We start from the raw sequence: 16,283 nt of genomic DNA, 5'->3' as shown, positions 1-16,283 counted from the left end.
ATTATTTCACTCTCCTTCGAGGACAAAGAGTTCTCTCCTCGTGAATAGAGCACCTCATTCCATACGCCATCACGATCCACGACATTCAATTCCAACCGGGAGGAGCTGGATGAGGATGGACGATGCATGTATTGTGTGTCCCGCCATATCAAGCCATATCTTTATAGGGGCCTGCCCTCCCCCCCCCGATCCGAATGGAATGCCCCGATTCCCATTCTCAATCTGACCGGAAAGTTTCGCTACTTTCATCGTTTGGGTCTTGCGGGTCGCCGGTCGATGCTTGATGATTGTGGTCTTCGGCAGACGGCGAAACTGCATGAACCAATGGCGAAGGGAGGTAGACTTCATAAATTGCTCTCAAATTGCACAGCTATCAATCATTCGAGCGTTGCCAAAATGGTAGAGGTGCGTTGTGCCTCAAAAAAGCTGGCATTTCTAGATATTATTTATACACTTGCATCGAACTCAGACAACACATACACCACAGCTGTGGCGTACTTGGATTTGAAATGCGGTTCCACGAGTACGTCGTACCCGTTGTTTCCTTCCTTGGACGAAATAGTCGGGTAGATTTGCCAGGAATGCATTTGCGTTGTACTGGGTTCAGATTCGTTTCAGATATTCGTCCAAATTTCCATCGACAGGAAGCTCTTATTATGACTGGCTGACTTTATCATCATCCAAAGAGAGAAGACCTACAGGGAGCATTCACAACGCGGGGAGAATGTCGCTACCAAATTACCGGTAGAGATCGTGGCCCTCCCCCGCCCAAGCCAACCAGGAGTTCAAGTGAATTTCGGCGCCCTCCAAAGTCATGAGGAACATTTAGGCTTCCTCTTTGCCAAAAGGCACACATTCAAGCGTTGCCGCTTTTTTGCAACGAGCACATTGGATGAGAGGTAACCAACTGTCTGGGAGCGATGAAGTATTGTACTCGTATGTATACCTTTAAGTAGGGGTTGGTTATTATCTATAACGTACGAAGTGGTGAAAACGGAGAAACAGCAAATTGAAACGGATGAACGGACCACAACATTTACGAATATTTGATCCATGAGTCAGTTACGAGATAGATGATAGGCCGTATATACGTTCAATCTGTACAATGCATACAGTGTGTACTTACTCGAGTATGTACGTAGAGGACGAACAACGACGACGACGACGACATGAAGAAATCCAAATGCTGACTGACGAACAAACGACAGATTGTTGTGTTCTTGGCTCCTCCTGAGCAAATGTTCCATTGTCATGCCATGGTGCTATTTTCTTGTGGCCGAGCCACCTCGATGAGTTCATGCTAGGGATGGATATTTATTTCCTCCTGTGGTATTGGCTTGTCTTAATTTATCACGTGTTCGTGATATCTGAAATTCTCTTGAATGGCGACGATAGCCGCCACCCCATTCCATCCCATCCCGTTCCATCATCCAGCTCACTCAGTCACATTTCAATTATCATCAAGATTGTGACATTGGCAAGCAAGAGAAGAAGGTAGGAAGGAGGCGCTTCGAGAACGATTCTGCCAATGAAAGTGGTGTCAAAAGTTGCACTTGATGATTGCAATGTATCCACTCGTACGTGCTCGTGTATGACGTTCTCCTCGGCATGTTTGACGAAAAAATCAGTGGAATTTCTCAAGAAACAGTCATTCATTAACACAGGAAAGCCAAAATTGCCTCGGAAAGTGTTTTCTAATCGTGTTCGGGCACGTACTACTACGTACTACGTTTGCCACTGGCTGGCCATTGGCTTGCCAATCGTTCCGAGACTTTTCGTTCGCTTGATGTCAAGGCGGATATCAAATGGTCATATCAAGAAAACCTATCGAATGTCCGATAGAAAATGAGTTGTGCCCATCAAAGCGACGTTCGCTAGTACCTGGATTGGTGGATAGGTCGTCCGTAAGGTCGGTAGGTTGGTCGGTGGGTTGATCGCATGACTTCCACGGCCACCGATCTTCACCGACGGAAGAGATTTCATCGAGATGAGTCCTTCAAGGAGTACTAGCGAGGGAGCTCTGGCCAGACCGAGAAATGGTTTTCAAATGGAGAGGGGTGTCAGACCTCCTAGTGCTATCATAATGGATATATCACACCACATTTCAAACCCCTCAAGCACTCAAGTATGGCAGTATGCTATCAAATGCCCGGACTTTGAGAAGCACCTCTTCAACTCCATGGTTTGCCCAGGGGAGCGAGCTCCTTGACCTGAACCGTTTTGTGGCTATGCACCAACCAGTAGTTCAATATCGAAGGAGATATTATTAGTAGGTGCTTCATTTTGTAGAACACGATCATCAGGGCCAGAAGGTGGGGTCCACCCGTCGAACACACCGTCAACGAACTGGGTTGCGGTAATGCTTGAAGTTGAGACTGTTGTTGGTAATGCTTCAATGGAAACACGAGAAGATCATCTTGGATTTGCTTCCCTCAATCTTCTTTGACATGATGGCAAGTTGAAAATAGAAAAATCTCTCGGATTGACAAACAGGAAATCTAAGATCATGATGTCGTTCGCTCTCTCTCTCTCTCTTCCTCCTCTTCCATCCCAGCCCACCATGCCCTCTGCTCCTCTCGGTCCTTGAGTTTTATCCTCTGTTTGCTCTCTCTCCTCTTGGTTTTCTTATTGCTACCTCATTGGCTAACTTTGCATTTCGTTCATGCTGTAAACTCAAACATTACCTATTACAAACATTCTCGATGACTTACCCAAATGAAGCTATAATGCCACTTGAACGCTAATTGTGCATAATGCATTTTGATCTAACATGTAGATGATTTTCCCTTCGTCGCTCTGAGAAGCCCTTAAAGAATAAATTGAAACAGCCTTGTCGATGTATTGTACTTGTTGTTGAAGCAAGATTAGTGAGCATACCGAAGGAATCGCGACAATTGGTCTCTTTGTCTCAGAGAGCTTGGCAGATTTGAGGAATGTTTCCTTGGGGAAAGAAAATCTCCTCTCTAATCTAGTGCAAACAAACCCTCTGAAATTGCTCTTCAACTCGGCCCACCATGGCTTGACATCGGATGTGATTGATTTTCTATTTTGGATTTACGACGGAGACGGCTTCTCCACCCAAATACACGCTACACACATGCGCTGTGTACTGTACGTATTGTATTCGCGGGGGTAATTCTAATAACTTGAACAGTAGTATCCACTTGATGTGGCGGAGGTAACAACAACAACAACAACAACAGCAGCAGCAGCAGCAGTAGTACCCATTCAATCCGTTCGATTTGGCCAATGAGGAAGACGAGAGGAAAATCAAGCAATGGCAAGTTCATAGGGATAATTCCTGGCCCGAGCGAAGTGCTCGAATCGATTGTACGTGTATGTTCCCAAGCTTCTTCTCCACTGAAGCATCATTGTGTACTTGGACGTCTTGTTTATGGATCAACAAATGCGCCGAGATCTCGCCAGATTTACAGCCAATCATCATCGTCGTCACTAGATGCTGTGCTCACGAGCACTCAATGAAGTAGTAGGACTACATACTATCAGTACAGTACTACGTTCACTAATATTGCCTCGTGAGATCGAGTCATGGAATCGAAATTTCCAAAATGCTCGCAGCCGTCAGAAACTGGGGATGGAGGAGCCGAATCGTTCGGTGCTCTAAGCAAAACAAATCTCTCACAAGCATTGTGAATTCGTGAGTAGTACGATATATACTTGTTGTGAAAGACTGAACCATTTTTGGGTGTTGGTATTTTTTAAAATTTCATGCGCGACGGCAAATGAGGAACAATGAAAATTATCACAATTCCTCCTATTCTCTTGATCGTCGTCGTGTCGTCGGTCGGTCGCTTCGCGTCTGAATTGGATAATTGGTATCTTGGCTGGTGAAATATGGCCTGATTTAATTGCTTCCACTACTTTGATGTGCTTGTTGTACTAGCAGTTTACAATCCAATCTGCCCGAGAACAACACATGTCCACAGTTTACAAAGGATATCCAATGTGGCGACAAGCACGCACGCACACACATACACACACACACATACTTACACAGAACACACATGGTCTGGTGATGTGGTGTGCTACCTCCCCGGTACCTTCAGTGGTGCACTTGCGAAAAGCATTGATGACCTGACGAAAGTCATGTCTTCGTCATATTTCTTCGCCGCTAGTTTTTTGCTCGCTTGTTTGATGTGGCTCGTCTCGGGGAGGAAATGGCAATAATGAACTAAAATCAATGTAAAGAAAAAGTGCTGGCCTGCAGTGAAAGTGCCAACCAATGCTCAAGACCATACCTAGATAGAAGCTTCGTTCTTAAATTCGGTGATTTGTTTCATTCTGCTCAAAGCGTGAGTGCGTTCATCTGCAAAATCGAAATTCGTATCTCGGGGTTGATTTACGATTCCATCGTAAGCCATGGCTACGTTCAATATGACAAATTCATGGCTTCTTCTCAGTTCTATCGTGTATGAGCAATAGGAAACGTCTTGACTCCTGAGTGACCTGGGCAGCCTGCAACCCTAGTTGACGGAGATAAGTGGAGTCTATCAAAATGCCTGATTTAAAAGAAGGAAAAGACCCCAAAGTTCCTCCTTCTCTTAGGTGGTTGCTATCTGGTGAGCGATAATTCTTTTCAATTTTGTGGGAAATTGAACAAGATCTCTAATCAGACCGACCCATCGTTTCGTAGTCAGTCCCCTTGCACTCTTTGCACTCGTAGTAGGCTAAAATACTAGCTAGTACTGCTACTACCACTATTACAACAACTACTCGTACCACCAGGAGTAGCACCGACTGTTTCATGCACGATGCCCACTCCAGGCTCAAGCAGAAAGGAGCATGAAACCAATCCGATCGGCCTTCCTTTATTCCCGATAAAAAAGACGGAGCCCTGATCTCAACTTGGAGATACACCTCGTGATAACTTTTGACTGGGTTTTTATCGTACTGAACTCACCACTATGTCGTGTGTAGTGCATGTAGTAGAGAATGTACCCCTTACTAGTAAATCTCTCGTCTTTTGTCAGTCTGTCGGTGAGTGTCAGTGTTGTGTTTGGTTCTACCATTTTTTTTCTTTCTGGATGAGATGAAGCATAATCATTTGACTGGAGCACCACGCGTAATTGAAACCGACTTTAATAGCCCTTTTTCTGCATGTATCTCGTCTTGGTTCGTTCTCTTTTGTTCCATTTGGTCTGCTTTTGAGTACTCGAGATCGAGGTACCACAGACGAATAAAATGGCCGTATTCTTGCCTTGAGGGCAAAATATTAAAAGTCGTAAAGAGCATACTTGTGACGTCGACGGCGTCGGCAGCCGCATTTGGACGCTCGAGTTATGCTGCAGTCGCTGATGTTGTTGTTGTTGTTATCGTTGCTGCTGCTGTTGCTGCGCCTCTTCCCCTACTTCTTTCAGCCGAGACTTCCATTGCTTTTGTTGTTGTTGTTGCTGCTGCTGCTGTTGTCGTCATAATAATCGTTATGCAGAACTTAAATGTACTGTGGAATTGTCAGCACTCGCGAGAGACGGACTTGAAAACCAAGGGGGTTTGTTGCTCACGCTAGACCAGCATCATCTCTCGGTCTCTCCTCTTTTTACTTGTATATCTAGATCGGTGGTTGTCCCGAGCCCGAGTAGTGACGTGCATGAGCCTTTTCTATTTTTGGGTTGGGCCTGACTGACTTGCTGGCTCGAGAGTGATGGTTGCTACCCTGACCATTTACACAGCCGAAGGAGCAAACCACCAATGCCAGGATTGCCGTCGCAGTTGTCGTCGTCGTTGTCGTCCTCTTCGTCTATCGGACCAACTTGGTCTGTCTTCCTCTGTCCATCTGCAATCATGGACATTCAAAATGTAGAAATAAGATTGACGGCTTACCAAAGACGAACTGTAGCAACCACAGTCCTGCATGGTAGAATTAGGCCCAACCACCATTACGTACCATCAACCACTGGAATAGTTATGAGAATGGTGCTAATAATGAGAATTATCATACCAAAGATAACAAAAACTGTATTGGTTGGCAAAGGCCAAAATGGAGTGGGGTCTAAAGCAATCAATGCCAATGACCGATTGAGGCCTATCAACTTTGATTGCAGTTTTCTAACACGGAAATTGAATCCTGCGCTGATTTTGAAGCTGAGCTATAAACCCTTGTGAAGTTGTGCTCGATGATGAACTGTAGCTGCATATCAAGTGGTGAAGCGAGAAATGACGACGAATGGTTGGAGGACTTGAAATAATTATAATAAAATACGGGCATTTATATGAGCTGTGGTTAGTTTGGGGGCTCTGGAAATGAACGAGGCAAGTCAGCCAGGCATGGTGAAAGAGCTCCAGTAAGATTTAGATGGAGCCAAATAACGATTAAAAACAACTGGAACAAATGCCATTGGTCAAAAACTCGGCCCAAGCCCGAAATGCTTGATTGAGGTACAAACTTTCATTCTTTCATGGATGTTCGTCACCAGGACTTTCAACTGGGAATGAATTTGAAACTTTATTCCATTACTAGATTATTCAGAGTCATCCATTTCAACAGAAGTTCCCTTAATTATGGTGCTAAAGACTGGAAATCGTTCTTGTGGTGCCCTTACAAGGATGATTGGAGATTGGCTTGCTAACTTCTAAAATCCACTGACAATTGGGTGTGCAAGTCCCACCAGTCTTCTGGTAAAGGTAGTTGTTGGCCTGTTCTCATCCGAGGCTAGCTCGACCAATAGGATGGATGCTCGCAGGGAACTTAGCTGTTCCTTTCCTGGCTGTAGCATGTGCTTTAGGTCGTATTGACTGCAAGCCATAGCTTGAACATTCGTACGCATCATCGAACCCCAATTTCAGTGTCATCATCATGAATGCTATGAGCGATCCAAGAGGTCTTGAAACGCCAAATTAAAATAAGGATATCATGCTATTCTCGATGTCCTGAGGCCATTTCTGAATTTGAAAAAGGGGTTTTGTGCTCTTTTATCCAACACATTATTTCGTCCCGAAACGGTTTCGCCGGAGGAGATCTAGAATTCAGAAGAAAGAGGCCACTAGGTATTCCACGTAAAAGATCTGCGACGCGCCTAAAAACCTTGAATAATCACAGAATGGTGAAAGATTCAATTTGATTCAAGGATCTTCGCCATCATTGCTATTATCTTCGGTAGCCTTTGTGTCTTTGCAGTTATTGGAATTCTCAAGTTCGGTTTGCAAGCTGGGATCGAGATCAAGACGACCCAGTTATATTGCAGCTTGATAGTTCGTTCAAAGTGTACGAAGTGCCGTCATTTAGGTACAACCCAGTAGCCTAGAACAGTAGTAGTATTGTAAGTAGCTTGACCGTGTTGGCCATCGATCCGGCTAGTTATTTGGTTAGTTAGGGTGTAATTGTGTCATCTGCAACCAAGACGCCCGCGAAACCAAAGATTACGGTTGAAATGGTGTCTTGCCATGAATATTGGTTTCGGAGAAGAAAAAAAAAATCTGTCGGTCTTCATTATACCCACAATGTACCGCGGAGAGCTAGAAAGAGCACCACATTGGTTTTGCTACCATTATTCTCCCATAATTATAGCCGCTCGATTAAAATGAGACGAAATCCCCTGTAGCTCCAGAATAGCACTGGGCTAGTTACTACGTAGTGTGTAGCCTACAGTATAAAGAGCGAACTAAACTGGTCGACGAACCATTGCACCAAAACCATCGAGGATCGGGTTTTATAGCAGCCGGTTGCTTCGACAATTGCAACCATCACCACCTTTACTCGAATAATGATGTAATGAGGCGTCTCAGCCGGTTAAGGAGACAAGTTCAAGACGAACACTTCCTGCGGCTTTTGCTGCCTTGATCGATCACTATTTTAAATCAATCTTTGACGTTGGAACAATCATCATCATCAAACTTTTCAATGTTCTGAATAATAATGATGATCAAGATTGTTCGTGATTTCTGATCGCCCAGAGCGCTCGCTGATTAGAGCATTGGCTTTCTTCCGTTCAATCCCATCCTGGCAATCCACATGGTACATGTGAATGCGCTATCGAATTTTAATGAACTTGCAACACGCCATGATCCGATCAGGAAATTTGTTCTTGATTAAGTGCGACATTCGTGTAGTTCGTCCGAAGCTGGAACAGACAAGTTCAGTTCACTTCACACAGAAATTAATCAATCAAAAGCCAACATCAATCAAAATTACGCTTTGATTCATATCAGACAGCCACAACCAGTGGTTCTTGAACAACAATCATCAGTTTTTGAAGGTGTTCGATTCTCTTTTACTTCCAGGCACGCCCATCAATCGACTGCCCATCATGGCGAAACAGGTCCTTGATCTTTATGAACTGTTCAACCTAGTCATCGCTCGGGGCGGTCTTGTGGAAGTCATCAACAAGAAGCTCTGGCAAGAGATCATCAAAGGACTAGGATTGCCGTCCTCGATCACCTCTGCAGCTTTTACCCTCCGAACACAGTAAGTCGATCTTGAAAGCATTGACCCGCCTGAGATTCCTGGATTCCCATCGAGGCAACCATCGCCATGGACTGGAATTGCTTAATATTACTCACTGTTTGTCTCCGTGTTAGGTACACCAAATATCTGTATCCCTTGGAGTGCACCAAGAAGAACTTCTCCCACCCCACGGACCTCCAAGCGGCCATCGAAGGGAACAAACGGGAAGGCCGTCGAGGTTCGTATGGGGCCTACTCGGACCTCATTCCATCCTCTACGGGTCACCTCTCCCCGATCTCACCCATGTCAGCTCTGGTCAGTGGACACCACCACTCCCTACCCCGTCAACAGTTCAACACCAATGGAGGACCACATCTCGGAGGCATGGGTAAGTGCCAATTTTCCACTCCGGTTTTTCCGCCCCCACCCTTTGAATTCATTAAGGAAAAGAATGAGGATTAAGATGATGATGATGATAATGGGGTTCAATACACAATATTTGTAAGGGCCGTCGTTCTCATGGCGTGAAGTTTTCAAACTTCTTTTCCACCACATTTGGTGTGCCTATCAAGCCACCGTCTGACAGATGGCTTTTTTTGTTTTCAACGCTTATTTATCACGTTTTATTTTTATTGCTATAAACACCAAACGGCGTTTGTGCGCGGATCCAATAATAAGATTCTATCCATTCTGCGGCATTGGCTTCTTTTCGACACAACATGTTCATGCAGCCACAGGGTATCCGTCAATGGCTATTCAGATTCCCGCTCTCGATACAACTGGCGCTGATGGGACTGATTACGGTAAAAGAGCAATGATTGCGTACTCTGCTTACGAGCACGTAGATGGAGCCATACCTAATCCATGACACACCGTGGTGGTGGTACGTAGTGACAGGAACACTAATAGCTTACATCACAATTAAATGGCTGATGAGTTGCTTCGGATGGCATTGGCACGTCCACGAGAGACGTATCAAGTTTGGCATGATCTCTCATTGGCTTCAACTACTCGTCGTATACTATATTGTATCAAATATAACTTCTAAGAACCGGGCACATTAAATGGCTTAAATGGTTCAATTGCTCAAGTGAGGAATCCAAATGACTGAAGTTACTTAGTTTAGCAATGACTTCAAGGTTTCGAAGCAAAACAAGTTGAGTCAGTCCCCTAATTAAAGAGAGCAACAACGTAGCTAATCATTTCGTCCAATAAAAGCGGTTTCAAGCTTGACTGGAGACATTCATGTTTTGTCGATTCCAATGCCATTTCACAGAGTAGTTTCACCCAACGAAAACTAATGGCCCCGCAACCTGTTCAAAGCCAGCTTATTTATGGAGGATCGAGGGTTTCCACTCAAATTTGGAACCAATTGGAAGCATTTCAAAGCATTCCAAAGCCGAACAGATTTCTCTGGTGGCTTCGATTTTCTTCAATTGACAAATCATAATGTCACTTGCCGTGATGGTGCACAATATTTTCCTGAGAAAAATCTCCCTCCTTGAGATCTTTTTCGCGTGGGTGGAGAATGATTTGCTCAAAATTCCGCAAGCAAATTCTTCCCCAATGGTTGACTCACTCTTCGTACGAGAAGCATTAAGTGTGAATGGAAGAACCCTGTTCTTGTTTGCTCAAGACATTTTCTTCTAGTCATCATTTGTGTTGTTATTTCTCCGTTCACATCAAAGATGAGGACGATGATGATGATGATGATAATGATGATCACTCTCAAACTCGGCCAAGAATCTATTGGATTGACGGTGACATTGCTCCCAATTTGCTTGGGAATTCAATGACATTGTCACATCATGAACCAGTGAACCAGCGAACGTCCATCCAAGGCCTACAGGGGGTGTTCTGCCTCACACTTCAACCATTGCTTACCAAGGAAAGAAAAATATCAATAGAAAGGGAAAAATCCCATTGCATTTGCAAAGTTGTGTGGGCGACATCTACCTGTAATAACTGGAACCGAATCGATTATAGCTAGACGGCAGGCTTTTTTGTTTGTGGAGGACGACAGGATTTTTTATGATTTCCTGGCTAAAGCCCCCCTTAAATTAAAGCCGCCACCACCCCAACCAATCACAAATTCATGACAGGGCGTGTAATTAAGATGTCATGAGGTCGTCATCTCTTAATATCAACTTAATTGGCAAGCCATCTTGAGCTTAAGCCGCCTAAAGCCATCTCATAGATGATCACACTTTTCATCGCCTCAAGATAATCCACAAAAATTCAACACATATCAGCATGAGCCACTAAGCTCTTGAAGCGAGCGAAAAAAAACCATTCTGGAGGTCTCAATAAATGACCCAATCACCCAGTTGTTCAATTCAAGCAATGCGTAGCAGAGGAGTGCCCAACTATGAGCTATTTCTTGTGGCATGACTTACTGAAAAGTCGGTTGGGTGGTTGGCTCTTTGGTTGCTTGGTAGGTCGAATGGAGAGATGGGGGTCGGCTTGGTTGTCTGTAAATGTGTTGATTGCTGCCATCATAGCTCATCAATGATGGCGACGACGATGCTCATCATGAGGATGAAGACTTACGGGAAATACCCCTGATCTCCACCCTCCATTTCACTCCAAGGCATCACATCAAAACCAGGCCATCATCAAGTCATGAATCCACATTATTCGAGATTCTCGTCCAAACCAGCCAGAGTTACTTACTCAATGTTGGGAAACTTCCATTTTCCTTTCCGAGCATATCTGTATGTAGCATGACGTCCACCAACGCCTCCTTTGGTGGGTTTGATGAGACAGGGCAGAGATGGTATTCGATACTGAGGCAATTAAATGAATTAGATTCATCCAGGCCCACTCTGGGTGGTATACCATCGATCTGTTGCCCGGGCCAGACCAAGCCTGAAGTGTTTCGGATCTTTTGTTTCGCTTGAGCGGGGCATGTTGTGGCATTGGTCGGTGGATGGAGGATCGTTGGAAACGACGAACGTCTTCTTCCCCCTCACCCCAAACCTCACACCATCATATCTCGTGCATTAAGCGATTATCGGCTAGGATGAAAACCACTAAATTGCAAGAAATTTTGGTTCGTGATCGTTGGATTCCGATGATGGGAAGAGAAATATGCTTCAAACTGCGATTATCAGTGTTTAATGTCTCGATGACAGGAAGTGAAGTATTGTTGGCCATCGTCACCCAGCTGTCATCTACTCGAACTATGTATTCTACCTAATTCGCGCAGAAGGTGCCTGCTTATCTAGAGAAATGCATCAGCACCTTGTAGGCTCTGTAGGCAAAGAAAAACAATTCTGTTGAACTATGATCCCCCACACTTTCTCGATGCTTTTGGTCCAACATTGCGAGTCAGCAGAGCTGGAGGAGAACCTTGAAGCCGTCCATGGCTCGTTATTTGCCCAAGACAGTCAATAGCATCACATTTAATTGAATTTGATAAATTGCGCCCCAAGTTCACGGATGGTCATGAATCTTCTGCCAATGAGGAGGGGCTCAACGGGCTCAAGGGCTCAACCCACTTGGCTTAATTTTTCAGTCTTTTCCTCCCATTTGTTTTTCTCTCCGTCTTACTTGATTGGATTTTGCTTGACCGACTCGTTTAATTCATGATTTAGCTGGGCTTTGGACTTTTCTCCGTGTGCTTAAGAGACTCTGGTCTCTGAGCCAGCCGAGTTCCCAGTATCATAATTTATCGGATGAAACCCGAAAATCATTAAGGCGCTCAACTATCATCAGGTTGTAATGCATATTGGCTCAACCCAATCTTGAGGGCGAAGTGCACGAAAACGAACGAGGCCAGGCCAGCTGGCCCATGAGAACCCCATCAACATCACCATGATGATGATGGTCATTATTATCATTGTTCAAATATTGATAAAACCCAGGGACGAGGAGACAGGAAGGGATTTTATCTCCTCCAGGATGTCTCGTCTGATAGGAGTCGAATGTCAAAGACAATGCGAAAAGAGAGCTCCTCTCTCTCTCTCCCCTCCCCCCTCACCGGTTGCCTGCTCAAAACAGAGTTGATTTATGATTGCTTTCTTTCCAGACTCTCGAAGCCCGCCCATTCTGCACAATGGCCATCACAATAGTAAGAGTGCCTCCGACTCCATAGCTTTGGAAATGACCCGTCTGGCATTGTTTAAGATGTACAATGGCGGAGGCCAATTGCCAGTGTCGCTTCCGAATTTGCCTCAATTCGCTCCAGACATGTTCAGCTCGCCGGAAAAGGCCCTGGTCGAGCGACAAAGGGTGTTCGAAGAGGCCGTCCGAAGGGAGGAACTCAGGGCACGGGAGGAGGATCGCCTGAGAACCGAGGAAGACAAGGAGAACGCCGAGTCCGATCGATCATCTCGCGATCGATCTCGAGTTCGAGGTCGGGAGGTCATGGAGCGATGTCAGGAGGAGGAACAAGACCAAGTCTCGTCATCACCCCCACCCAGCAAGAAGGCCAACATCAACGTGGACGAAATCGAGGACGACCCGGAGGAGTCCGAAGAAAATCTCGTCATTGCCGAGAAGAAATCTCGCCATCAGTCGAATACCTGTGAGGAATCGCGAGAGCGATCCCCAGCCCCACTCGAGTCCTTGTCCACGCCCAATCTGACACTTCCTGGAGCCAACATCAAAATCACAAATCGAGGTAAAACAACTAATAGAGCTGGGGAAGAATTCGCGCTCTTTCTTTCGAGAAACGAGCATTTTTACCCTAGAAGTACGCTGTCTAAGGTAACTAGCTTATTTCCTTCATATTTTCAGGCGACTCCGCGACTGGTGACTCTTCGCTTGTTGTCAGCTTGGAGATCAATGGAGTCAGCTACCAAGGCGTCCTGTTTGCTCAGATCAAGCAAAAGGATCACAACAATCATCACACCAACCACAGTAGCCCTCATCGACACTCGAGTAAGGATCGAAATCACAGCAGCCACAGCGGAAAATCGTCGGGAATCTCAGACGAATCCGATGACCACTCCAATGGGACTGGAGGTGCTTTAGCTGCCTCTGCTGTTGCTGCTGCGGCTGCCATAGCTGCTACTCATCCTCACCATCCTGCCGTTCCTCAACATCATCTGCATCATACCCACCGTCATCATCATTCGTCCTCATCACCAACGCACTGAGATGTGGTCTGTTCGCTCGCGAATAATCAGATGATAGTTTTGCCATAGTGAAGACTGCTCATGTGGAAGCAGATACTGAAGCTGATTTAGTGCGATCTCTCGAGAATAGTGTAGTCGTAAATAATTATATTCCTATTGATCAAAATGTTGTCAATAGCACAACTACTAGGCCTTTAGAACTTCATTGATATTGTTATAACACTACTGCGACTATTCCTATTAATTGTTATCCTTCTTATTACGATGATGATAATGATTATTGTACTAGTGATCTGGAGAGCCTTTTTGTCAGGATGGATGGTCTGCCTGTCTAAATCACTTGATTACCGTGCCAAAAAAAGATAGTTTGCCCAGTTTGTGCTCTGGACCGAACATTGTTACCACACACATGACGATCGGACCTCTAGTTGCTCACTTCGAGCATTGCTTGAGCATTTCAAGTATGTGGCGGGCGGCATCCGGTTCCTGTGATAATAATGTTCGGACTTGGGTTGATTTGCTCATTGGGGCACCCTGTGGGACGCCAAATGATTCGCCTTGTAAAACCCTATGAAAGGAGAGCGTCACGCTCAGAATGGATCTGTTTCAACTATCAGATCGACGATGTACCAAAGTTAGTAAAACTGTACAATTCTGCAACCTAACACAGAAGCCAAGAGACGAGATTGCAGACTGCAGTATTAATTATTTAGACCCCCACCTCTCTTTTCCCTCCATGTGAAGTGACCAGTCCTTTAGGGTGGAGGAATCCACGACAACCCCGATGGAGGAATGAATATTCGCATTTTTTTGCTTCTATCCATAAATCGTAAGTTTGACATCTCATAGATCAACAACAACAACAATACATTCATTTAAACCAACAAACATTCTATACTTCTAATACTACAACTATTACCACTTCTACCAGCCCCGCCACTTCCTTTCTGCAACTCCTACTACTACTTCTACATGCTTGTGCTACTTGCTGAGATTTTCTTTTTCTTTGATTGTTATTCTATTGATCGTGTCTTTCTCTCTCCGTGCAAACAAACTCCTACTATCATGTATGTACGTACATATGTCTTCATTCATGTGAGGTCAGTACCCGTTCTTTGTGTATATAGACCATCGATTTCCTTTTGTTGGCGGAGAATGATTTTCATGTAGAAATGCTATTGAATGATGATCATAAATAAAGTGTTTCCAATCGAAAAAAAGATGCCCTTTTTATGTCGTCTGTGGTCTTGAGATTGTGAGGGAAAAAGGTCTTGATGAAGTGCTCCAAGAACTCTCTTAAACCTGCATCAAATGGGCGAATGTCGAGTGTGTACGTAAGGAGCGGCAAGCAGTCATCGACATCAATCTAGCTTCATCCAACACTCTCCACCACCCTGAATAAAGTCAGCCAGATGAGTCTGACTGGTCCCTGGTTTCCTTCCTGAATCATGTCGACACATGGATAGATGAACTAGTCAGTAGCAACTAGCCAATACAGATTGGACAGTATGTACTGTACCTATACGCACTAGAAGTCAAAAGAGTCAAGACATCGTTGGACGAATGAGCAAAAACTTCTAAGAGACCAATAAAGGCGGTAATAAAGTTTTTACGATTAAATTGTCGTTTCTTTTTAACCCTTCTTGTATCAGAAGTTTTATTGGACAATCGCTCCAGAGCCTCTGTCGTGAACACGCAGGTCTTTCCATCGGGTTATCCTTGAGTTCTCCTCACTTCATCTGAACGAAGTCTGCTGCTATCTCAAAACAGCCTTCCTCAAAAGTGGTCTCAGAAAGACGCTTAAGAGAAGAGGAAGAGAACTCTTCGCGTCCAATGAACTCCCAAGTACGTACGCACACACAGCCAATAATCCCCCAACTCACTCTCAGCAACACTTGTGATAGAATCGTCCCCGTTTCTCTGGCCTGAACTCAGCCCACTTAGCAATCAGCGAGCGAACCAGACCAAAGAAGCCTCCCAAATGAGGAACGAAGGAGATTTGCAGGCAAATATCAATCGGCAATAAAGAGTTCAAGCCCAATTTGGGAATCCACTTCAATAAAAACATGACAAATTCCTGGTTACCCGAACTCGAAACTGTTGCATGCTTAGTTGCATACCCTTCCATTCCCTGAGTTTGGCCTGAATTCAATGCCAGGGACATTTTTAACGGTTCAAGAGCCCCTGCTGGTTGCGGAGCTGCAAGTATGGCCTGTCGTTTCTTGTTTTGGCTTCAAATTGGAAAGAATTGTAATCGTTATTGGTACCGAGGTACTGTTCTCATACCACTTTTGATTTTATCTGACAAGATCACCAAAGAAAGGATAGCTATGTGTTAACATCTAGTTTTTGTCATGAAGTTCTCAATGGTATCAATTTTATGGGCCTTTGCAAATTTACCACTTTACCCGTTTTGGCCTCTTGATAGAACGCTAGATGCACTGACAATGGGAAGGCGAGTGTGTGTGTGTGTGTGTGTGTTTGCAAGTGTTTGGAGGGGGAAGGGGTCAGGCTTGCTTGTTGCATCCAAAGGTATCTATTTATTTCTATGTGAACGGACTTTCAATAAGGACGCAATCAAAGCAAGCTAGAACTAGGAAGAGAGGGCCTCTCTGAGATGGATATCATTGCAAGTTTTATTGCCATATTGCCATAAAATGGGAGCTATCCATGTTTTAGGGCATCATCAAAGCTGGCTATGATTAATCTATTTTTTGTCAATGACAATTATCTCACATTTACGATACGTACTACATAGAGGAAAACGAGTAACGAGAGATCTGGAATAGTTTCATCGCCAT

The 16,283-nt window shown here is 44.7% G+C and overlaps 1 protein-coding gene across 1 annotated transcript in view; it reads left to right on the top strand.

Moving 5' to 3' along the window:
• Positions 1–14,702, top strand: part of LOC131879125 (protein dead ringer homolog) — a gene marked incomplete at its 5' end in the record, with an annotated part of 50,095 nt that extends 35,393 nt beyond the window's left edge. The window contains 4 exon segments of the mRNA XM_059225349.1: positions 8,239–8,422; positions 8,536–8,789; positions 12,432–13,025; positions 13,142–14,702. Of these exon segments, the coding sequence (XP_059081332.1) occupies positions 8,239–8,422; positions 8,536–8,789; positions 12,432–13,025; positions 13,142–13,503 (1,394 nt within the window).
• Between the last annotated feature and the right edge of the window lie 1,581 nt (positions 14,703–16,283).

This window comes from Tigriopus californicus, chromosome 4, assembly GCF_007210705.1.
Source record: "Tigriopus californicus strain San Diego chromosome 4, Tcal_SD_v2.1, whole genome shotgun sequence".
Classification (NCBI taxonomy): domain Eukaryota; kingdom Metazoa; phylum Arthropoda; class Copepoda; order Harpacticoida; family Harpacticidae; genus Tigriopus; species Tigriopus californicus.
Note: the sequence above shows the minus strand (reverse complement) of the source record. Positions and strands in the feature narration are given on the sequence as shown.